The sequence below is a fragment of the Rhinolophus sinicus genome, linkage group LG02, assembly GCF_036562045.2.
Source record: "Rhinolophus sinicus isolate RSC01 linkage group LG02, ASM3656204v1, whole genome shotgun sequence".
NCBI lineage: Eukaryota > Metazoa > Chordata > Mammalia > Chiroptera > Rhinolophidae > Rhinolophus > Rhinolophus sinicus.
In genome coordinates, this window is record NC_133752.1 from 128747385 (window position 1) to 128772597 (window position 25213).

At 34.3% G+C, this 25213-nt stretch overlaps 1 protein-coding gene across 9 annotated transcripts in view; it reads right to left on the reverse strand.

The window, feature by feature from the left end:
* NAV3 (neuron navigator 3) overlaps positions 1–25213 on the reverse strand; it is a 773547-nt gene that overhangs the window by 10351 nt on the left and 737983 nt on the right. For all 9 annotated transcript variants that reach the window (XM_074325380.1, XM_074325379.1, XM_019753173.2 and 6 more), the window contains 9 exons: positions 24689–24863; positions 20141–20238; positions 16115–16210; positions 15670–15838; positions 14258–14493; positions 3763–3917; positions 2659–2730; positions 1884–2080; positions 818–936 (listed from right to left, as the gene is read on the reverse strand). In XM_074325380.1, coding sequence (XP_074181481.1) covers positions 818–936; positions 1884–2080; positions 2659–2730; positions 3763–3917; positions 14258–14493; positions 15670–15838; positions 16115–16210; positions 20141–20238; positions 24689–24863 — 1317 coding nt within the window. The remainder of the gene's footprint in view (positions 1–817; positions 937–1883; positions 2081–2658; positions 2731–3762; positions 3918–14257; positions 14494–15669; positions 15839–16114; positions 16211–20140; positions 20239–24688; positions 24864–25213) is intronic.

The following is a 25213-nucleotide window of genomic DNA, read 5'->3' on the forward strand; positions in this document are numbered from 1 at the left end:
CTTAAGTTTCCGGCTGAGTTATTGAAAAGAAGGTTGGATTTGTCTACAGTAACTTATGTAACACAAATCTTAAAGATTCAACCTTGAATTTTATAATTTTACAATATCATGAAATTTCAATTCCAATTTAAGGAAATAGAAACACTGCTGGCAAAGGTATATTTTGTTGAAGAAACAGGGTTTTCTTATTAGTGATATATTTTGACTTTTTAGTTACAAGTAAATAGAAGGGCTGAGTGCAGGGCCCCAGGAGAAGAACAGCAGAGATGCTGCTAAACCAGCCTGTCATAGATTTAAAAAAAAAAAAAAAAAAAAAGAGAGTCAACAGTCTTAGAATTTAGAACACTCTCTCAAAAGTAATAAAGAATCTTGTAAAGGTTCGTGACATGAAAGGACTTCAAACAATAAAATATACTAAAAATAGGGAACCTATGAACAAAACTTACTTGTTGACAATTATATGATAAGAGAATAAATGACCAAGGCCCGTGTAAACATGTCTGTCTTGTAAGATGTAGAACTGTGCAATTAATGGGCTATTTAATAAGAACAGTCTGTAAACACCCATGGCAATAAATTTGGCCTTAAATGTGTAGTTGTTGGAATAACTCTGCTTTCTCTTTCTCCAAAATATTTATTCTCAGAATAGGCAAAAGTGTTGCATACTAGTTGCTCTTTAAAATTTTACCACTATATTTATATAGCTCATACCTTTTGTTTTCTGAATAAATGCCCAGAGAAATAAATGCTCTTTGCTTTTAAATGAGTAACGTATTTGCTTTGTTTTTTTAAACAATAAAGAATATGAATACTATACCTGAAGACCTTCTCTTACTGCCTCCAGAATATAAGGTACCAAAGAATAGTTCCAGAGATCCATGAACCATACTCTAGAACCTTCTACATCCATGGGGCAAGGAAGGAAAAGTCGGGGACCTGAGAAGAAACAAATATTTGTGAGAGTCATTATATTTAACAATCTAAACACATGTTTAGATACCATTTGGGGGGAATGAATATATTTCTATCAGGAGTCTTAGAAAAATGTAATCTTGGCCAGCTTGATTATTATTAAAATATGTTTTACTGAAGACCATTCTCCTTTGAACTCTTCTTTCTTTTTACTCTAAAATCCTAATCTAAAACAACATATTAGAGTTAGGAGAAACCTTACAGGTCATAATCCAGTCAACCTGCCCCATTTGACAAATGACAATACTTGCGCTAAATGAAATGCCAAATATAAAATATGTCATTATTTGCAAAAGTGGGACTCAGCCTTGGTCTTCTGATCCAAAATTTAGAATTCTTCTTCCTAAGCTACACTGTATCATTAGTGGGTATGTCTCTATGACCAATAACAATGGGAAAGGGACCTATTTCATGCAACTTAAGAAGGAATACAAAAAAAAAAGTAAAAAACAAACAAAAAACAAACAAACTCTCTTTTTTATAAAGAGAAACAATTAAAACAATTTAGTCTTCATGAAAAATATAAAACACCTAATTTATCTCTAACTAAAATCTCTTAAATCATATTTGATATGTGGCATTAGCTAAAATTTGTTTTCAGCATAAAAAAGATACTTATAAAAGGATTCAATTTTTTCAAGTGGTTCTCTGATTTTTGGATATTTGTCTATATTAAATCTTTGTGATCTCAGGAATACCTCAGTAAACCACAATTGTCAGATAAAATGAATCTAATTGGAAATACACAGCTTAGAATAACATAAACTTTCAGAAGGAAGAATAAGAAAATTTAAATCTTTGGAAGCATGAAAAACATTAGTTTCACTTGTTACTTTCTACCATCCAATCTGGCCATCTTTACCACATACATCACGTTCCTGGAAAATGGCATATGCAATTTTAGAACTCACCAATGGTAACATCAGAAGAACTGTGTGTTTCCAAAAAATTGTTGAGATGATGCCATGTCTTAGGAATCCAATCTATAATTTTGACTAGGTCATTATTGCGTATGTTCCTTTCAATTTCTATCTCTATCAGTTTCCTTCGAAGATATCTACCTAAAAAGCCTTTTACGGGTTCTGTGTGGTTTGCACATAGTACCCACCTACAAAAAGAAAAAACAAAACGTAAAAAATCTTTACATAAACAAAATTTTATATCCATTTATATCTTTCCAATATAAAGCAATAATGCACTTATTTGAATTGGTGACCACATTTTAATAATCGAAGGGGTGAAGAAGTCTATTAGCATTTGAGCAATAATGTAACTTTTCTTGTTGAGCTATCCAGAAGCTCTTGTGCGTCAGAGGTGAGTGGGAGTATACACGCTCTTCTGTAGGAAAATCACAAATCCTAAAATAGGAACACTCTTCACATTCCTTACACTTAGAAGAAAAGTGTTCTACTTTAGCTGGGGACATAGTGAGCAGGAAAAATATTTCTTCCCTTTTCTTTTATTAAAGAAACACTTCTGATTACAGGTTGAGGATGACAAAATGACTGCTTGAGAAAGAGTGTCATAAGAAGTGAGAATTATTTTCACACCACAGGTCAGCACAGGCAGGATCCGTCAGTGTACAAATGGAAACAACAACCAAAAGCAAACAGAAAGAGACAATGCCCAAAAATCCCAAACGAAACAAACAAGCAAACAAACAAAACACTTTCAATTTATCTTGACCTGAAATTGTGATGCAGCTCCAGATTTGGTGACGAAGAAACTCCCTGATTCATTGTTCCAATAATATAGGGGCTGGGGAAAAAAAAGAATAGAATATGTAGCTCTAAGGAAAGTAAAATCAATTAATATATTAAATTGTCTTAGAAAGCAATTTAGATAAATATGATCATTCCATTTTATCATTAGGCTTTAAAAGGGTAATTTTGTAATGTTAGGTTACAAAATGACAAAAATCATTGAACTGGAAATTAGGAATTGGTGTTCTAATTTCAGTTCTGGCATCCTAAGCGAATCATTTTTCCTCTCTGAGCTTGAGTTTACTCGTCTGTAAAATAAAAATATTAGACAGAATAATCACAGTGGTCTCATCCCACTCTAACGTCTTATGACTCTTATGCTTATAATCAAATTCATTAATTTTCCCTCTTTCATTATTTCATAGTTATTTTAAAGGTTTTTAATAACGTGAGATAACTTGTATTCTTGTTTTAATATTTATTTTGTGCTGATCTATTTTAAACATTTAAAAAAATCTCTAGCAGAGATTAGTTAATTGGGATACTTGTACCATTAACATTAATATTTGTTATTGCTCTTACATATCCTTTTTTTACAGGTTAGAGGATTTTCAGGTTTTTTTAATACTCTAACCTTTTCTTTGATTTTAACACTTAAAATTAGACTCACTAATAGAAAGAGGTATATCTGAATATACTAAAATTTATCTCTATAGGAAGGTTGAATTTAAACTTTGATATGGACTAAGAACAAAACCAGAGCTCTAAAGCCTCATTCTAGTTCTTAATTTCCCTGATTCAAACATTCCACCAATATTAGTCTCCCAGACTTCCAACATGTCTATAGAAGCTAATATCATCAAGTAAATAATGTTTCCATAAAAATGCCTGGAACATTGCTGTTGAATAAATAAATAAATGTTCTAAGAAATATATAGAGATTCTTTGGAAATATGGTATAATGTCAATGAAGGTTTCTCAAATTAACGACATTTGTTATAGGTCTTAAAGGGTGGAAAGGCACAAGAAAGCAAATTTAATTACCATTTTTTCATATTTCATTACTCAAAATATATCATAAACATACCATTTGTTGTATTTACAGTTGAGGAAACCATTGAAGATGTCACTCAAAGAGCCCACATGATGAAGATTATCAAGAATTATTACCACTGGGAGCTCTACACCATTATTATCAGCGCTGCACTGTTCAGCCAGGCTAGCTAGATACTGTTGTAATTCCTTTGCAAAAACAAAGAAAACAAGCACATCGATGATAAATTTATATCACTGGCAAACACTTCATATTTTAGGAATAGCACACTTTATCTTTTATACAGTATCCTAGATTAAAACTCATAGATCATTCCATTGATATAAAATTGTGTTCTACAAAGCAAAAAACATACAATGCTGAGAGTCAACACTTTTTAAGGGAAAGAAAAGAGTCAATACAGAACACCTGCAACTGTAAACACAAAGGCATACTCTCAGTTGTTTTCTACCCTAAAGAAAAGTAAAAAGAGTTCTGGATATGAGTCCTTAGGATAAACTACAAACATTGAGACTTCATTCTTGTTTTTGTCATTTAAGTGATCAAAGTGGATTTTAGCAAACCTTATAATTACAAGTACATACTAAACCCAAAATGCCACGCCTGAATTTCCACTAATATTTTAAATATTTTAATTCCAATTCATTTCAATGGGGTGCATCTGAAACTATAGCTGTGGGAAATCAGACAAGTGTATGTATGTATGTATGTGTGTATGCATGCATGTATGTATGTACGCATGTATGTATTATTTCTAATCTGCATGCAACTGCTGAAATTTTAAACAAAGACAAAATTTGCTCTATTTCACTGGGTCATTTGACATTAGCATTTAGCATTTCTTGAGCTTCCTGGTTCTTTTACAAGTACTATTCCTTTCTAATAGCTTTTAATCTAAATATGATAACCAGTCTGCTGATTGATTGTTCTCCCAGATGGGTAGGCCAGGAACATAATTAGGTTTCTTAGAATTTTCCTAATCAGTAAGAGCATTTCCATGATATTTGCATATTTACAATGACATTTTCAATTTGTAAGTCTTACTCAGGGTTAAAAAATAATTCCATGATCTCAATTTCTGGCAGCCAGGTAAATATGTGAACCTTTACCCTAGAGGCAACTCACTCTGTCTGTAATACCACCTTTACAAGTAAAAGTATAAAGGAATAAATGACAATAACTAGGGTTTTGAGGTATTTAGTAATATAGTAATTTAAGCTGAAATATAACATTTATTAAGAACTAATACAGCATATATCTTATATTGAGCCAATCACATGGAATAAATATTGCCTAAATCAGAGAATATATAAAAATATGTTTATCTGGAGAACTTAATTTATCTTAAAAGGAAAATGGAATTTATATCAATAATCTAGCTGTATTAAGCAATTCATTCAGTTATAAAATATTCACTGCATATTTACTATGTTCACAGCCCCAGAACAAGACCTGAGGTGTACAAAAACAACGAAGCATTGTTCAAGTAAGTTCAAGTAACTTTAACATTTATTATGAACTGAATCAAGTACTTTTCTGGGCACAGGGGTTAAAAAGGGAGATCAGACTGTCTCCCCGACCCCTGTAGGCTTTAAGGTTTGTCACATTAGGGACTGAAATTTAAATATGATAAATCATTTGATGCCATACTGTATTAGGAGGTAGGAGAAGTCAGGAAAGGAGATTTCACCTAGGTGGTGAGTGCCAAGGAAAGCTTTCTAGCGGAGGTAATGCCAGAACGTGGGAGGGCGGTAGGTACACGCAGAACTAATGACTTCCAAAATACGTGACCTAGAGAATATTATGCTAAGTGAAATAAGTCAGACTAGAAAGACAAATACCATATGATCTCACTTACGTGTGGAATCTAAAGAACAGAATAAACGAGCAAACAAAGCAGAAATAGACTCAGAGATATAGAGAAAAAACTGATAGTTGTTAGATGGGAGGGAGGTGGGGATGGGGGGGAAGGTAAGGGGTAGTAGATTGGGGGGGTTAACACTCTGTGAGGGGTATAAATATCTAAATAGTACATTGCTTTGTACACCGGAAACTAATAATAACAAAAAGAATACAATGTGAAACATTCCATGAGAGAGGCTAAAGAAGAAATGTGGCCTGTAGGAGGGAGAAGGATGAATTCCAATTGGCTGATCCTGATGGACTTCACAGAGAGATCACCTTTGAGATGGATCTTGAATAAAGGGTAGAATTCCAAAGGACAAGATGCAGTTATTTATCCTTTCAACATGCCTTTAGCAAGTACTTACTACGTGCCAGGTACTCTGACACCAAGGATTCAGAGGTTAGGTCTGTATTCCAGGACCTCAGAGTCGATTACCAGAAAGGCAGGTCAACAAGTAAATCACAATACAGTGTGATCAGTGAAATGCACAAAACTCTATAGGGAAACCTGAGAGAGGCATCTAACCCAGACTCAAGGTACAGAGAACAATAGAATACAGGGGGAAAACCATTGGAGTCTAAATAATAAAGAGGGAAAGCTGTAAGGTAGGAGTATGTGACATGTTTGGGGGAATAATAAATGTCCTGTTGTTGCAAAAGAAATGGTACATGGTAGTGGTGGTCACAATGGAAGAGAAAATAGAAAAGATTTTGAATCCATTCAGAGGAACTTGGATTTTACCATATAAACAACTATGAACTATTCATTTTTTTCCATTGGGAATATCAATTTATTTATTAAAGGAAACATAAATGTGAAGGATATGATGATTAATTATAAATGGAAATGAATTCAAGCATATTGCCCAGAAAAGTAGGTTAGGAATGTGTGTGTGTGTGTGTGTGTGTGTGTGTGTGCGTAATTCACAGTAAAAAGTAATGTATTACTTTAAAAAAGTATAAACCAAATATTTTGTTTAGAGCATGTAAGGATTACTTGTAGCTGCTGGGAAAGACATTCTAGTGGCAGGATTACTTGCCATTAACCCTTTATTTTTAAGATTGAGTAATTCTTTGATGTTTAAAAATGGACGAACAGCTTCTCAAATGGAGAAGAACAATAGAAAGCAGAGTCACAAAAATAGAATGTCCATGTAGGAAAGAACTAACAGTATATGTTTTATGAATATGAATAGTGGTAAATATATTGGAAAAGGAAAATTTGCAACCTTGAATGATAAGTAAGATTACTGGGATTTTCCTATGGGCAATGACAAAACATTGAATGTTCAGGGAATCTTAGTAACATAGTCAAAAGCATAATTTAAACATGTTGGAAGTATATCCAAAGAAGGGAGAGAAATCAATCAATAGAATACTAAAACTGTAGAAGCCGAGACACTGTGCAACTCATTGGGGGTAGCAGAAGTGTGGGGAGATTGTTTGATCTAGTGCAGAAAGTGATGGGCAAAAAATTGTGGGATTTTAATGTGGTCAGATTTTAATTATGAAAAGATACTCCATTTTCCATGAGGTGAAACGGTAAAGACAGGAAGAGAGAGAAGGGAATTTAATGGAAGTTGTGAATCAAACAGTTAGAAAACAATTACAGTAGTCCGAGTGCTAGAGAGTGTTAATTTGGGTGGGAGGGTGGTCATAGCGGAGATGGGTGAGAGAAGATAAATTTATGATATTTTTTTCAGAGTTGAGATTGGCATTTCTAAATATGTATATTTAGTATGCTCATATAAACATATTACGTTGGTGCAAAAGTAACTGAGATTTTTGCAACTGTTTTTAACCTTTTAAACTGCAATTACTTTAGCACCAACTTAATATTTCTAAGCTAATAGAAAGACCTACAATTGGGAGAGTGGGCATGGCTAACAGTGTCCAATTGGAGTCGATACAAGTTGAAACCAAGGAAGTCATCCAGTTGAGAACAGAAGTGGGAGAGAACAAAATGATGCGGAATATTTTCACTTACTGGTAGGTAGGTGAAGGAAGAGTAGTCAGAGAAAGAAAATAAGAAGGAACTTTATATATAGTAGGAAGGAAACAAGGAAAGAATGAAAATCAGAAGAATTTCTAGAAAGGGAGATCAACTATAGCATATTGCTATACGTGGGCGGAGGGGAGAGAAGGGGGGGGAAGAAGAGGAGAGGAGAGGAGAAAAACGGAGAGGAGAGGAGAGAGACAGAGGGAAAAGAAGCAAAGGCCATTGAATTTGGTAATTAAGAAATCACTGATGATTTGGGGAAAAGTAGGGCCATTAAATCATTAGATTCTATTACAGTTCTGTCTCATCTTGAGAAGTATACTAAGTCCCTCTGGGAATCTAATGAAAGCTATGGACCAGTCATTTCTAAGCAGAAATCAGCACAGACAAATCATTGTGTCATATAACTTAAAGAGTCTTTCAGATCTTTTTGAAATCACTTCATGATTCCCAGTCTGGCTTAAATGGGGTAAATCTTAGATTGAAGTATTGATGCATTAGCATTAAAAGTATCACATCCAAGATCTAATCAGGCAGAAGAAAACAGGTGTATCTATCAGATGGACACTGATAATGAAATGAATCCCATGCTTTGAAAATATCCTAGAAAACAGCCATTATGTAAATACCATTGGCCATTGCTTTGTCTGGTTTTGACTCTAGGCACACTAAAAATGAATCTGCCAAGTTCAGTTTTCTGATATTTCCCCACATAACATTCCAAGTGCCTTCAGCTGGCCACGTATTCTTTACTAAATCAACCTGTAGTCTTCTGGGCCCACTATATCAAGTGTCACAACGTGTAATTGTGTATCTGTACTGCTGTCAATCAAATTATTCCAGCTGGCAGCTTGAAGGAGGGCTTGAAGAGTGGGAAGAGGGATAGAATGTAAAATGCAGAGGTACCAAAAACAGGAAAAGATTTTTTTCCTTTGATGGTTTATTGTTCGCTATTTGGGAACCAGTAAGTGCTTTTTGGCTCTGTCTCTTCAGTGCTATCTATGGCATAGCATAAAGCACGTCAGCAATTATAAAGCTCCATTTTTCAGGGAAAGGATTTATTAGTTCATGCCTCATTCACACTTCACTTTAGTAAATCTACACCGCTAGCAGGTATCCCTCACACAATCTCAACTTGGCATCCCTATTCCTTTATGCCATTCTCACTTACCACCCTCACAAAAACAAAACAAAACAAACAAAACAAAATACCAGTGTGCATTCTCTCACAATTTGGCAAGAATTGGTCAAATTCTCTGGCAACAATTCTGTATCCAGCATTACTGACAGCTCATTCATAAAGAAACAATAAAGATGTGTTAGTTGCATTTTGTGTTTTCTTGGTGCTGGATGCTACATGATTTATCCACGGGTTTTTTTTTCCTATTACTGTTTCCTAGCATCATTAGTTGCATTCAAACATGCTTGGCAATGGTTTATTTTTCATTATTGTGTAATAACAAAAACGAAACTGACCTAATAATGGCATAAGTGATTTTATTCTGAAAAAGTAGAAAATAAAAGTGTTGGAAATATTTGATCAAAAAAATTAAAGGATGCATATGATGTTGATAAGAACATCTCCAAGCACTAAACATTTTTTAACTGAAATAAAAAGAATTTATTATATATAACAGTGGATGTTGGAGTGAGGCAAATTTTATAATTAATATAAATTAATCTATCTTGTTTTACAGTATCAAAGTTCATGTTAATGAAGCCCAAATCAATCTGATTCAGAACTTGATTTTAAGAGAAACCCAACTTGATAAAAATATCTTGGTTTCCTCTAATAAATCTATTCTTCTCCAATTTTCCAACCATTTTTTTAAAATAAAGTAACTTCTAAAGAGTTTGGTCACATCAACATTGAGGGAAAACCAAAAATCACACTGAAGATGAATAAGAAATGTCAATCCTTTCATCATTTTGGCTGAAAAGAACAAACTAATTCTGTTACAAGGCTTTTAAATAAAGACATAAGGAGACCCAGAATTCACAGATGGCATTAAACAATGCAGACTGAAGCAAACAAACAACTGTGCTCTTCCTACTTCTGCTTAGAGAAGAGTCAATTATACTGCCTCAGGTTCCATGCCTCTCTTCAGTTGAAAACAGAATGGGTGATTCAATCAAAATTTGAATAGTGCTGAGTTCCAGGGAAATGTCTAGAATTAATGTGCTATATTTATTTAACTTTAAGAGATCCCATCATGATTTATGTACATCATTGTTCTTGAAAAATGCATAAGATAATTTTGAACAAAATTGTGTGTGTGTGTGTGTGTCTGTATGGGTCTGTGTGTATTTATGTAAAACTCTTCATTGGGAGCCAAGGGCTATAATTAATAACTATAAGCAAATCTTACACTGTACTTGCTACTTGTACCGTTCTCTCTCTCTCTCTCTCTCTCTCTCTCTCTCTCTCTCTCCCATCGCTCATTAGTCCACACCTCATTGTTTTTCCCATTCTACAGCTGGGAAAACTAAGGCACAAGGAAATGTAGCAATCTGCCCTAGATCCCACAGTTGGTCAGTAATAGGGACTTAATGGACTATTCCATTAAGAACTTTAACAAAAAAATGATGGTTGATTTACATATATTGTGAAATGCTTACAACAATAGGTTCAGCTAACACCCATCTTGTCATATAGACACAATAAAAAGAAAAGAAATAAGAAAAGAAAAAAAGGAAACACATGTTCTCCTTGTGATGAGAATTTTTAGGATTTACTTTCTTAACAAATTTTCTATGTATCATACATCAGTCTTAGCTAGAGGCATCATGGTGTACGTTATATTCCTAGTACTTATTTAGCTTATAACTGGAAGTTTTAACTTTTGACAATCTTCCTCAAATTCCCTCCTGCCCAAATCTGCCCCTCATAAACACTAGCCTGATTTGTTTTTCTATGAGGTATATGGTATTCAGATTTACATGTAAATGAGATCACACAGTATTTGTCTTTCTCTGACTTATTTCACTTAGCAAATGCCCTCAAGGTCCATCCATGTTGTAGCAAATGGTAAAGTTTCCTTGTCTTTTATGGTTGAATAACACTCCATATTGTGGGTGTGTATGATGTATATTTTTGAGTTAGTGTTTTGGTTCCTTTGGATGTACTCCCAGAAGTGAAATTACTGGATCACATGGTAATTCTATTTTTAATTTTTTGAGGATCCTCCATACTGTTTTCGAAACAAGCTGTATCAATTTACATTCTCACCAGTCGTGCACAAGAGTTCCTTTCTACACATTCATGCCAGCATTTGTTATCTCTTGTATTTTTCATGATGGCCATTCTAACAGGCTTTATTATGGTTCTAATTTGCATTTCCCTAATGACTAGTGATGCTGAGCATATTTTCATGTACCTGTTGGCTTTTCCTGTATCTTATTTGGAGAAATGTCTATGGAGGTCCCTTGCCCATTTTTCAATTGGGTTATATTTTTGGCTATAGAGTTCTATGAGTTCTTTCTATATTTTAAATATTAACCCCTTATTAGGTATATGGTTTGCAAATATTTTTTCCCATTCCATAGGTTGTCTTTTCACTTTGCTGATATTCTTTTGCTGTGCAGAAGCTTTTTACTTTGATGTAGTCCTATTTGTTTACTTATTATTTTGTTGCTTGTGCTTTAGGTGTCATATCCAAAAAAATCATTACCAAAATCCATGTCAAGCAGCTTTATTCCTATGTATCTTCTAGGAGTTTCATGGGTTCAGGTCTTACATTTAAGTCTTTAATTCATTTTGACTTAATTTTTGTGAGTAGTATAAGACATGGTTCCAGTTTCATTTTATTACATGTGGATATCCAGTTATCTCAGTACCATTTATTGAAGCGGTTGTCTTTAATCTATTGAGTATTCTTGTCTCCCTTGTCAAATATTAGTTGACCATATATGCTTGGGTTAATTTCTGAGCTCTCCATTGTGTTCCATTGGTCTATGTGTCTTTTTTTTCTTTTCTTTTCTTTTCTTTTTTTTTTTTTTCAATGCCAGTACAATAAGCTGTGCGGTATAACTTGAAATCAGGATGCCTCCTGCTTCATTCTTCTTTCTCAGGATTTCTTTGGCCATTTGAGGTCCTTTGTGGTTCCACATAAATTTTAGGTGTGTTTTTTCCTACTTCTGTAAAACCTACCATTGGGATCTTGCATTGAATCTATAAATCACTTTTGGCAATATTGATATTTTTACAAAATTAATTCTTTCAATCCATGAAAACAGTATACCTTTCCACTTATTTGTATCTTCTTTGATTTCTTTCATCATTTTGTAGTTTTCAGAGCAGAGAACTTTCATCTTTATAGTTAAATTTATTGGTAAGTATTTGATTTTTAAAAATTAAAGTTTATTGGGGTGACCATTGTTAGTAAAGTTACATAAATTTCAGGTGTACAATTCTGTAATAAATCATCTATAGATCATGTTGTGTGTTCATAACCCAGGTCAGCTCTCTTTCCATCACCACATACTGGATCCCCTTTACCCTCATTTACCACACTCCTCCCCCCTTACCCTCTGTATTTGATTGGTTTTGATGTTATTATAAACGGGATTGATTTCTCTCTTTTTCAGAAAAATTCATTGTTTGTGTATAGAAATGCTACAGATTTTTCTATGTTAATTTTGTATCCTGCTAATCAACTGAATTCATTGATTGGCTCTAACAGTTGTTTGGGTGAGTTGTTAGGATTTTGTATATATAAAACCATGTCATCTGCAAATAGAGATAATTTTACTTCTTCCTTTCCAATTTTGATATCTTTTTATTTCTTTTTATTGCTTGATTGCTCCAGGACTTCTGGTACTTTGTTGAACAGGAATAGTGGAATGACACCCTGTCTTGTTCCTGATTTTAGAGAAAAAGCTTTCGGCCTTTCACCATTGAGTACGATGTAAGCTGTGAACTTGTCATATATGGCCTTTATTCTGTTGAGATATGTTCCTTATATGCCCAATTTATGAAGAGTTTTTATCATGCTGAATTTTCTCAAATGCTTTTTCTACATCTATTTAGATGATCATATAATTCTTTTCTTTCACTCTGTTAATGTGTTGCATTACATGATTGATTTGCATATGTTGAACTATTCTTGCATTCCAGGAATAAATCCCACTTGATCATGGTGAATGATCCTATTAATGTGCTCTTGAATTGGGTTTGCCTTCTTTTTTAGCAGTGGCCTTTTCTGGTTTTGCTATCAGGATAATGCTGCCATTGTGAAATCAGTTTGGGGGTGTTTTCTCCTCTTTGATTTTTGGAAGAGTTTGAGAAAGATTGTTGCTAATTTGTTTTTACTTATTTGTTTTTAAGAGCTTTTTAAAATTTCTTCAATTATAGTTGGCATTCAATATTATTTTATATTAGTTTCAGGTGTATACCGTGTAGTGGTTAGACATCAATTTGTCTTTGAATGTTCGGTAAAGTTCACCAGTAAAGTCATTTGGTCCTGGGCTTTTCTTCATTAGGAGATGTTTGATTACTGATTCCATCTACTAGGAGTTGTTCTGCTCAGTCTTGGTAAGTTTTATGTTTCTTCCTGATTCAGTCTTAGTAAGTTTTATATGTCTAAGAATCTTTCCTTTCATTCTATGTTGTCCAGTTTGTTGGCATATCATTTTCTATACCACTTTTTGTTCATTAAGCTACATGTCTATGTTATCTCAATAATCGAATGGATTTTAGTTGCTTTGGGAGTCATGTTTATTTCTGGAAATTGCAGGCCTGAAGTTTCTGAGAGACTGGGTCAGTTTAGATCATCTAATCAGGTTATCTTTGGAAAAAATATCATGACTCAGTATCATATGCGTTCCCTCAAGGGACTGTTTATAGCACATGTAGTTTTCTAAGAGAAACTTGTGTTGAATTGATTGAGAATGTAGTGCATAATTACAGGTAAAGTCTAGTGTTAGGCATCAACTATTTCCTCTTTAGGATTTTTTTTTTTCTAATTTTACTCAGAATATATAAAATACCTACCTCAGTTTTATAGCATTTTATGCCTATTTAATAGCTGAGAGTGTTCAAGCTGACTATTATGGTACATGAGACCTTAGTTGATAGTAAAATGGAATATTGTTCAATTCCTAAGGTTCCTAAGCAGAAATCTTATAGAAATATGATATTAGTAATTGCTGCTCCCAGAATTTCTGCCAGGAATATTCTAATTATACCTAAACCTCCATTACTGTAATATTTCAGTCAATTCCTACTTAATTATTAAGACCCAGACCAAGTATTGCCTTTTTATAAAGCTCTGATTCTTCCAGAAAGAGTTCTTCTTCTCTCTTGCATCTATAGCACTGTATACAGATCCTTTTATACTGTAATACTTCCTTAATAGATATCTAAGAGAAATCATACAATAGGGACTCTGTCATTTTCTTCTGTACATTCCCAATGCTTGTGAAGTATCTGGTAACCGAATGGTATTGAATAACAGTCTTATTCAAATTCATGAAACAGGGTTTAGTCATCTACCAGATTGCAGTTTTAGTCAAAAAGATGGCTACATTTCCACATACAATATGGAAGTTTTACACAATCTTAAAACTTAATTGCTTAAGACACTTACGAAGTAATAGCAGCAGTTGTAGGAGTTTGCAACTTACCTTACTTGACTTGTGGTCCACATTGAAAGTGGCAATGGCGTCCTCTGTTTTTTTCCTCCCAGATTTGGTTATGACGTATTCAGCAAGTTTGTTGGCTAAATAGGTCTTTCCAGTACCAGTAGGTCCCGAGAGTATAATTCTGTGATGCTCCATCAATAAGTTAAAGTACCTTTGGGTAATTGGTTTAGGAATCAGTGTATCAAAAACAAAACTGTCCAAACTGTTTTCTTCTACCCCTGAAAGAAGAAATAAAAGGAATAGCCTGCCTTATTGTTCTACACAAGCTAGAATTTAAAATATAGTGTCAACCGACAACAAAGCTTTGGTGGTTGTAGGAATGCAGTCCTTACAAAATACTTTCCTTGCTATTTCTATCCCACAAATATGTGCTGCTATTTTAAGACAGAAAACATCAGTAGTAAGGCAGAGTGAACATCCAAACAAAAGCAACCATTTCCTTTTGTTCAGGCTCCCTTCCACTGTATACTTCAGATTTCCTACTTCAGTTTCCAGAGAGAAATGGAAGCATTAATATAAATTCTAACATAAAATCTCATTCCCTTTGAAGGTGGTAGTTTTGTTAAGAATAAATGTAAAGATTAAAATATAAAATACATGTACGCGCTCACACCTATGTTTTTCCCTCTTTCTTCCTGTGTCTCCTTCTCTTTATTTCTGTCTAGCTCTCATTACACATCCCAGCTATATAACCACTTTAGCTTTTGAAGAACGTAAATTGTGATATTTGGTAAGGAATTAAGAAGGAAAGCAACAGAATCTCCTTTTACTTACCCAGCAACCTTCATCATAAAAATCAAATGTTGACACATTCCTCTATTAACCCATAGTTTATAAAGGTATGTTCTGATTCTTTAACATGTATCAACAAGGAATTATGGAGACAAGTATACATTAGATACTCTATTTGCCTAAAATTAATCACATCATTCAAAGCCAAAAAAACAGAATTTCTCATTCCTGATTCTTAATTGCCATTCTCTATCCCCAATGAGTATTTATTGGGTACACATATCTTAAAAAAATGGTGATGAATATATTACTTTGGAATATACATTTTTTGAATCCTCCCTAAATGAAAGATGATAATGGAGGAAACCTAGAAATTTAAAATTCCCTAAATCATATTCCTTCTGCGTGAGCTTTAGAGAATTTTCAAAATTACATTCTAAGTTTCACCTCCCCAAACACAAAGAATTTTATTTACTTGGAGTTTGGTATTTATGTAGGATTTTGTGTTTTAAACATAAATACGGCTCACTTAATATCAAAACTATCAAAGTAGTTAACAGAGTTTTCAAATATGAAAATTTGAATGGAAACCGCAAGAAAAAAAAAAAAGAAATGTTGTTTAAAAAATACAATTGTGTAATTCTTATCATTTTGAATTTTACCTTTCAGGTTCACAGTGATGACGTTATTATCTCCAACAAGATATCCACAAGGCAGCAGTTCAGGCACTTCTAGGCTATGGGATCTAATTAAATCTCCTATGCAGTAGCTAGCAATGCAGTCAGAGCTCAGACCAAGGCTACTGGATGTATCAATTCGGAACACATATTCCTAAAATGGCATACACAAGAAAAGGAAAGTCAAAACAGAGGTTCAAATCATCTACAGACAATGCAAAACTCATGGGGATATGAAGCTAGCTGTCAAGAATTTTAGAAAAGGGAAAGACAAGAACTACTACTATCAAACAGCACAAAGAGAGCAAGCTTTCCTTGATATTTGAAATGAAGGAGAGGAAAAGCATATATCTATGCTATTAAAGCTAAGGGAAGTACCTAAAATGAAACACATGTAAAAATTAATATCAGGATATCTTATACAACCTACCTTAAAGAGACGCCTAATTACACCATCTAAGACATCCCACTTGGTTTTTCCACTAACACCAATGGATCCTATCAAATATGCCTGAGACTTCTGATCCTAAGTAAAAACAAAATAAAACAAGATAAAAACCCAACTGTGTGCCTTTTTACTACAGTTTCTACTAAAACATATTAATGTAGTGATGATTAAGACTAAAATATTGATTAAGCCTATAGGTTTTACAGCAACCGATACACACAGTGGATGATATAAAACATACCCACCCCCCAAAAAATAACTAATCAAAAAAATGAAGTAACAATAACAGCAATAAAAACAAGAAAGAAAGAGATCAGATGAAATGGTATGGTCAAGAAAAACGGATTCATGACCTGTTCAGTAGAAAGGAAAGGGCCAGGAGAGAAGAGTCTTAATGCAGTGGGTGCCTTCCTGAAGAGAAGTTGCTTAGTAGGAAGGAAGTGGTGATAGAGATGGACTAGATCTATATCATATGGGTCCTGGACCTTCATCTGACTGTTTTTGTGATCTTAGCTTTGTTAAGTCCAAAACTGAGGATTTTTTGTTTTGTTTTATTTTTTATTAACTTAGATTATCTCTAAAATCCATTCCAACTTTAAAAATAAGTTATCCATGGTAGTATGGCATTCACATATTTACAAAACAGGTCCCATTTTGAATTTATCAGAAAATTCACTATTTACCAAGGACTTTCCAGGGGGTGTACAGGACTCGTTTTAGCAAGCAAAGAATCCCTTTGCAATACAAATAATAGTCCCAAATTTATCTCTTTTGTAGGATGGGATTTTGAGGAATTTCTACATACATTGGAAAGGTAAAGGATTCAAGATTTTTTTCTGGGGATTCTTTTATGACAACTGGAAATGGTTATGTGAAATAGTGATCATGATACCAGTAGATATAATTTGATAGTTGACATATTACAATCCTGGTTCTAGTCACCAACTGCATAGTACTTAAGAGGTGGCTGAATAATAACTGAGTCAGGTATTAGAAGACACGGATTCTACAAAACACAACATCTACAACTTAATTCATACATGTGATCTTGGGTAAGACACATTTACCCAAGAGACTCAGAGCCTCAATTTCTTCATCAATAACATTTAACACTGTAAGGATAAATGATTGTCAGCAGTATTTAGATATAAGCTGATTAGAAGCCAATACCGTTTACACAAAAAGTGAAGAAATTCACAGCAAAACCCTTGTGATTTTTTCTTTTTACTACTGTTATAGGCTGAATGTTTGTGTCCCCTAATATTCATATGTTAAAGCCATGACCCCCAATGTGATGGCAATTGGAAATGGAGCATTTAGGAGGTAATTAGAGTTAGATCAGGCCATTAGAGAGGGTCTCTCATGACTGGAATAGTGGCTTTATAAATAGAGGAAGAGAGAGTACACACACTGAGGAAAGACCATGTGCAGACATAGCTAGAAGGTTGCAGTCTGCAACTCAAGGAGAAAGCCCTCATCAGGAACCAGATCAGTTGGTGCTTTGATCTTGGACTTGAGAACTGTGAGGAAATAGATTTCTCTTGTTGAAGCCACCTAACTTATGGTATTTTGTTATGGCAGCCCATGAAGACTAAGACAACTACTTTAAGTGTTCAAAGACATTGTCTTTTAGAATTATTTTGAAAATGAAAACTTGTTTTCCAATGTTATTGTAACTCAGTCAAAATAGACTCTCATACAAGGCTTTATAAGCTATAAGCAGCTGTTTTAAATTAGAGATAGTTTAAGCTTCACTGAAACTATTGCAGTCTTTCACATAAAGGTCCACTTGGGGAAATCAGGTACAAATCAGTAGCTCAAGTGGGAAATTTATGGCCTTGGAATTCTTGGAATATTTGCTGAGTTGAAAAAGTCACAAGTGCTATCTCACTTTTCATACATAAATACTTCAATTATTTTAAAATTCTGAACTATTTTTGTTTTTGTTTTTTATTAACTTAGATTATCTCTAAAATCCATTCCAACTTTAAAAATAAGTTATCCATGGTAGTATGGCATTCACATATTTACAAAACAGGTCCCATTTTGAATTTATCAGAAAATTCACTATTTACCAAGGACTTTCCAGGGGATGTATAGGTCTTATTTTAGCAAGCAAAGAATCCCTTTGCAATACAAATAATAGTCCCAAATTTATCTCTTTTGTAGGATGGGATTTTGAGTAATTTCTACATACATTGGAAAGGTAAAGGATTCAAGATTTTTTTTTCCTGGGGATTCTTTTATGACAACTGGAAATGGTTATGTGAAATAGTGATCATGATACCAGTAGATATAATTTGATAGTTGACATATTACAATCCTGGTTCTAGTCACCAACTGCATAGTACTTAAGAGGTGGCTGAATAATAACTGAGTCAGGTATTAGAAGACACGGATTCTACAAAACACAACATCTACAACTTAATTCATACATGTGACCTTGGGTAAGACACATTTACCCAAGAGACTCAGAGCCTCAATTTCTTCATCAGTAACATTTAACACTGTAAGGATAAATGATTGTCAGCAGTATTTAGATATAAGCTGATTAGAAGCCAATACCGTTTACACAAAAAGTGAAGAAATTCACAGCAAAACCCTTGTGATTTTTTCTTTTTACTACTGTTATAGGCTGAATGTTTGTGTCCCCCAATATTCATATGTTAAAGCCATGACCCCCAATGTGATGGCAATTGGAAATGGAGCATTTAGGAGGTAATTAGAGTTAGATCAGGCCATTAGAGAGGGTCTCTCATGACTGGAATAGTGGCTTTATAAATAGAGGAAGAGAGAGTACACACACTGAGGAAAGACCATGTGCAGACATAGCTAGAAGGTTGCAGTCTGCAACTCAAGGAGAAAGCCCTCATCAGGAACCAGATCAGTTGGTGCTTTGATCTTGGACTTGAGAACTGTGAGGAAATAGATTTCTCTTGTTGAAGCCACCTAACTTATGGTATTTTGTTATGGCAGCCCATGAAGACTAAGACAACTACTTTAAGTGTTCAAAGACATTGTCTTTTAGAATTATTTTGAAAATGAAAACTTGTTTTCCAATGTTATTGTAACTCAGTCAAAATAGACTCTCATACAAGGCTTTATAAGCTATAAGCAGCTGTTTTAAATTAGAGATAGTTTAAGCTTCACTGAAACTATTGCAGTCTTTCACGTAAAGGTCCACTTGGGGAAATCAGGTACAAATCAGTAGCTCAAGTGGGAAATTTATGGCCTTGGAATTCTTGGAATATTTGCTGAGTTGAAAAAGTTACAAGTGCTATCTCACTTTTCATACAAAAATACTTCAATTATTTTAAAATTCTGAACTATTTTTGTTTTTGTTTTTATGTTTGACAGAAAAAAATCTGGATACTTACAAATTTATATTCTTAGTCACTCAATGACAAAATTCAGCTTGAAATGTTATTTTTTGTTTTACAAAAGTGCTAGAGTCAGAATGACATTGCTAATTTGAAGGCAATATTTGATCCCAGAAAAATTAAAATACTTGCCTTGTCAGCTAAGACCTTGCTTTAAAATGACCCATATAAATAACATCAGTGGAATTTTTCATACTGAGTTCCGTAGAATATGTCTTTCCTGTGTCTAAAATATTTAGATAGATTATAGTCTCCTCTTTGTACAAAGACCAAATTGACAGTTCTAGCAACATGTTACTACACATCATAAATGTCAACTGTATTCTACAAGTGACACATTTTAGACAAGATGTTTATGTGAAAGAAAGCAAGGTGTTTTTGTAAGTTCTAGAAATGAGGGTGACTGACAACCAATGTTTTCAGTGAATGACCATGACGTTCTGAGACATATTTCTACCTATATGATGATGCCATTTCTTTTGAGTCCCTAACTTGCAAGCTTTTATAACATATTAAGCTAATGCCAAGACAAGCACTACTGATAGTATATTTATCAGGACAAATATTCAAATATAAACTGCATTTGATTCAAGGTTATTCTCAGCCTTTAGTAAGATTAAAGAAATACCTTTGCTTGACCATAGCCCTTGCTTACGGAGACGATAATTTTCACGCTGCGTCCATCTTTATGTCCAGTTGCATCGCCAGCATCATCCAGCAAAATATCTACCAAATTTTCAAAAAAGCACACAAACACACACATAAGAGTCACATTTGCTAAGATTTCTTCATTGTCATTGTTTTCTCCCTCATAGTTTTATACTTTCAGTGGGAATATTTAGCTTTTCTGCTTTCTGTTCCCACCTAACTGCTTTTAAAAACCTCAGCTTTCAAGAAGATGAATTACCGTGGTTGGGTTAAAGCTTCATTCTAAGAACTTATATCTGCTTCCAAAGATCTTCACCTAAGTGTTGGGTCCTTGCCTTTAGATGAGGAAATAAGGGGTTTCCTTTTCTATTACACCCTGGTCTGAGTAATACCTGAGTAATATTCAGTTACCATTATAACCCTGACAAACTGAAAAGCAATCTGATTTTTCTATCCAATCTAAAATATCCAAGCTCAATACCCATGTAATTTATGAATGCAAAGGTGCTGAAATTGACTGTCAACTGAAATTATTTTCAAGCATTTGGCACATATTCAGCCATATCCCTGCTTACCTTATATCTAGAATTACTATACCGTTATTCAATTTCAACCATGGTATTATACTTCCCTACAGAAGTATATTAATTATTGCTCTTCTCTACCCTTTACAGTTGCAAAACCAAAATAGTATTTCCAGTAATCAGCTAAGAGCTACAGAAGCATGATAAAGCTAGCTAACCTTTAAAGCAGCAGCCTTTAAATGTGATTAAAGATTAATTTTCAAAATATATTACATGAGATTAATGTCCAATTTGGAACATTGTTAAGGCAAACTTTCCCCATACATACTTTCCTTTGGCAATGATGTTATTATAGAGGCATATTTAATATGAAGATAGTGTTCTGGAGACAAAGGAAACTCAGTTACGTGCTAAAGAGCCCATGTGCCTGGTGACAGGAGGACCCCACTGTTCTGACTGTAAATTTACAATAACAAGGGAGGTGACTGCACCGTCGTAGAAACAACAATATAATCAAATGGCTTCTGAAATGGAATGGTTCCATTATCTTAATAAATAGGAACATTTGATTTTTCAAAGGAAGGAGTACAACAATGCCTGAAGACCATCATACTCAAAAAACAACATTTAGAGCTTGAGAAATATGGAGATTTTTGCTAGAAATTTTTAAATTACTAAAGATGATCTCTCCTACTGGAATTTAATTATTTTACCAGATTAACATCCTCACAGTCTCTCACTTTTTGCCTATCCCACTCAAAACTAAAACTCTTCCTTAAGTGTCATCCTAATTTTCTTGCTCCTTTCCTCAGAAATTTAATGTGGTTTACTGTCAGGTGTTCCCATCTAAATTTCTTGTAGTTCAAGACCAAATTACTTCTTTAGTACTTTGCTCAATTTTTCATAAATGTTGAAATTCAAAAATATTTATTAAGCATAAAAGCTCTCAGAAACTGTTCTGGGTCTTGGAAATGAATACCAAGGTGAGAAGGAAAATGAATTCCCTGCTCTTTTGGAGTACACATTCTCACCAAGGTAATTTCAGAATGTGTAAAGTACGAGAAACAAAAGGCACAGGTCAGTGAAATAGAGTAACTGAAGGGATCCTGCTCTAGTCAGATAGGTCATCCTGGAAGGCTTCCTGGAGGAAGTGGTGTTTAGCACTAAGACCAGGAGGCTGAGAAGTGCTTTGCAAATGAAGACCTAGGAAAAGAGGTCCAGTGAACAAAAACAAATGCAAAAGCCTTGATGAAAGAGCTAGATGTGTTTAAGGAACCGATGGATGTTTGGGGTGGCAGGAGTGTGGAGACCAGTGGGAGAGTGGGGAGTGGTATGAAATGACGTTGAGGTGGGTCCACAACAAGGAGTTCAATCTGAATTCTGATCCACTTATCTGCTCAAGTTTGCCTTAGAAGATGTTATTCTTTTCATGTCATGCTTACTCTTAAAAGCTATGCTTAAAATATGGAATTTCTCCTGATAGCAGTGGGGTAAATATTTGCTAACAAATGAGTATCTTTGGCTCTCACATATGTGGCTACTTAAAGCAAAATGAATATAGCCATTAAAAAGTCACGCACTGGATTCACCCAGACTAGAGTTCGAATATTAGCTCCGCCACTTACTAGTTGCATGATCTTGAACAAATTATTAGAATCACTTTCCTAAGTCTCGGCTTCCTTATCTGTAAAATGGGGCTCAAACAGCATCTGCTTCATAGGATTACTGAAAGCATAAAAGATAATGCTTTTAAAGCACTCTATCCTCAGTGTTTAGTAAGTTTAGCTGGTCTAACCATTATTCCTTTTCTCCAAGTGTTTATTCTAACTTCTTCTGACAGTCGGAGAAGCATATCATGACTCACTCTGGGGCTCCCCCATTCCCGCATATGACAGGCTGATTACCTGAAGAAAGAACTCCAAGGAAAAATGAAAAACAACAAGCCTGAGGTAAGGGTTCTCTGTGGTTATTTATGGAAAATAAGTTACGGTCCTCTGTAAACATTCTGAGGGAAGCATAAACAGATCTGCCATTCTGGTTATAACCAAGTGAAATTCTGACACACACACAAAAAGAGTCTTTTCAAACCGTCTTTACTGGATGTGTGGAACCTGCAGTTATATTTCAGGAACTGGACATTCGTGAATTATCCTCTCTCATGCCTACTTCTTTCTTTTTAAAAGAAAAAAAATAATCATGAACCCTAGAATGTATTTCTGTTAAAAGCCTTAGCATAAAGCAACTGTTGATTTCTAGTTTTGAACTCACTAAGCAAGACTAAAATCATTGAAAACAGTATGCTATTTATGTGATTAATTCTTTGTTAGTTAAGATGCAAGTATCACTATTAAAAAATAATTAAGGAAATAAAATAGGACTAAAAGAGAATGAAATGGGTAATTAAAAAATACATTAAAAACTAATCCCCCCACTAAATTGCCCCAAATTATGAATCTTGGCCATCAGTGTGTTCAGTCCTATGAATAAAGAAATTGTAAATTTGATTTCTTTAATTTTATGTTTATCTGTATGAGTTCTAGTCTTTCCTAGACATGAATTTTAGTTTCCTTTTTATATGGCTGTCCTTTCTAAACGCCCTTCAGTATTAACCTTGCATCCTTCAAACCTACTCATATTTCCATAGGATAAAACAAAGTCATGTAAGAGGCAGTGAAATCTTGCCATTAAGCCATAAGATACCAACCCTAGTCTTTGCTTTGGGGTCAAGTACTGGGACACCGACAGGCACTGAGTGACATTAGGTATCAATCCTACTTCACTTCTCTGTCAGGTTCATCACCGACAAGCCAACATATGCGTAGGCTATTTCTCAGGACTCTCAGATTCTATACATTTGAAGTGTCTGCTATTTCTATTTAAGCATTTTTGAAGAGTGTGGGTGAATCTTACAGACAATTTAAACATTCACGTTCATTTAATGATGACATTTCTGTTTTTTCATGGCTACCAGTATTGGTTTTACATGACGCTTATTCTCAGAATTCATTTCCCTTCCCTAATCCCCACAACATGTTGTAAATATTGTTTTCCTAAATTTCAGGGAGTTCCTCCTTGCCTTTTAGTTTCCATTTGCTGTTTTATAAGAAGAAAGAAGGTATACATTTGGGCCATTCATTTTGTATTATGAGGGGCAGATCTAATAGAATTTTTAAAAGTCTGACGTTTTTAGAAGCAAGATATGTGATTAAATAAAAATGTCATCAATATTAGGATCCTGTGTCTGTTTCTTTTCTTCTTCATTTTTGTCTTCATCTTCCTCTATGTTTTAGTGCAATTTAAGACAAACCTTGTAGTTCTACCATGAAATCCAAGGTTACCCAGGAACATGTATATTATTGGTTGTCAAGCGTCCTCTGCTGGTTGTGCTTTGCAATTACCACAGATCCACATGTAAATCCTCAACTAAATATGTGCATAACATAATAAATGCAATGACATAGGAGCAGTTATACTTTATAAGTGAGTAGTTCATCAGATATTAAGCCATTATGTTATATTATTCTCCTTGCAATTGAATAAAACTGTACCCTTGTTCCATCACTAGTACCACTGAATCCAGTGTGTTCTTTTTGTTTGTTGAAAACTTTATTGTTTATCGTTATGTTCTTGCTGGGCAACATCATGCAGGATCATCTAGTCAAATTTAGGAATAGGTCCTGAAACACGTGTACATGGGCTTTGGACACTTAAAACACTATAACACTGCATGAGGTTATTAGTATTATATTCCTGAGCACTGATGAGCATCACTGAGACTCTTTCTTTATCCTATTTGTAATCATGGAGGAAGTACTTCTCAAAACGTAGTATGAAAACCATATCCCTAAGTCTTACACTGTTTCCCAGAGAATGTGCCTTAAAAATTATAACGAAGTAGACTACATTTACATGAGAATGTCAGGTCCCTCCCCCACCCCACCCCACCCCATTCATCAAACGTCACAGGCATGCTTTGGTGCAGGCAGGTGTGTGCACACAATCACCTGAGGTAACAGACTCTGTGATGTTCAAATTGTTTAGAGAAAGTCCTAAAGACTGTCGTGAAGACGAGGAGGAAGTGCTACTTGAGGACTCCGATGGTGGCCGAGCCGGCTTAGCGGTGTTACCAGTTTCCGCCTTCAACCGGTCATTTTCAGCCTTCAGTATTTCAATTTCATTCTGTCGTGAAGATGGGAAACATGAAAAGAAATGGAACAGGTTTGATTGAGAAAAATGGTATCAACTCTTTTATCAGAGTTAGTTTGTTTATTAAATAAAGCATGTGGTGATATGTTCAATCACTGAATATAAATTATGCAAACAGATTTCCTTTCAAAGAAGGAAAAGTAACGTTTTCTCTGTCTCTCACATACATAGACATTCACGTATTCACAGATATAGACACATAAACCACTAGAATTTGAATAACTATTTTTTGAATGCATTGTATATTTGAGCAGTTTGCCAGGATGTGGCCTCATTGGAGTTAAGAATAATAGAACTGAAGACTCCATAACATTTCTCATTTT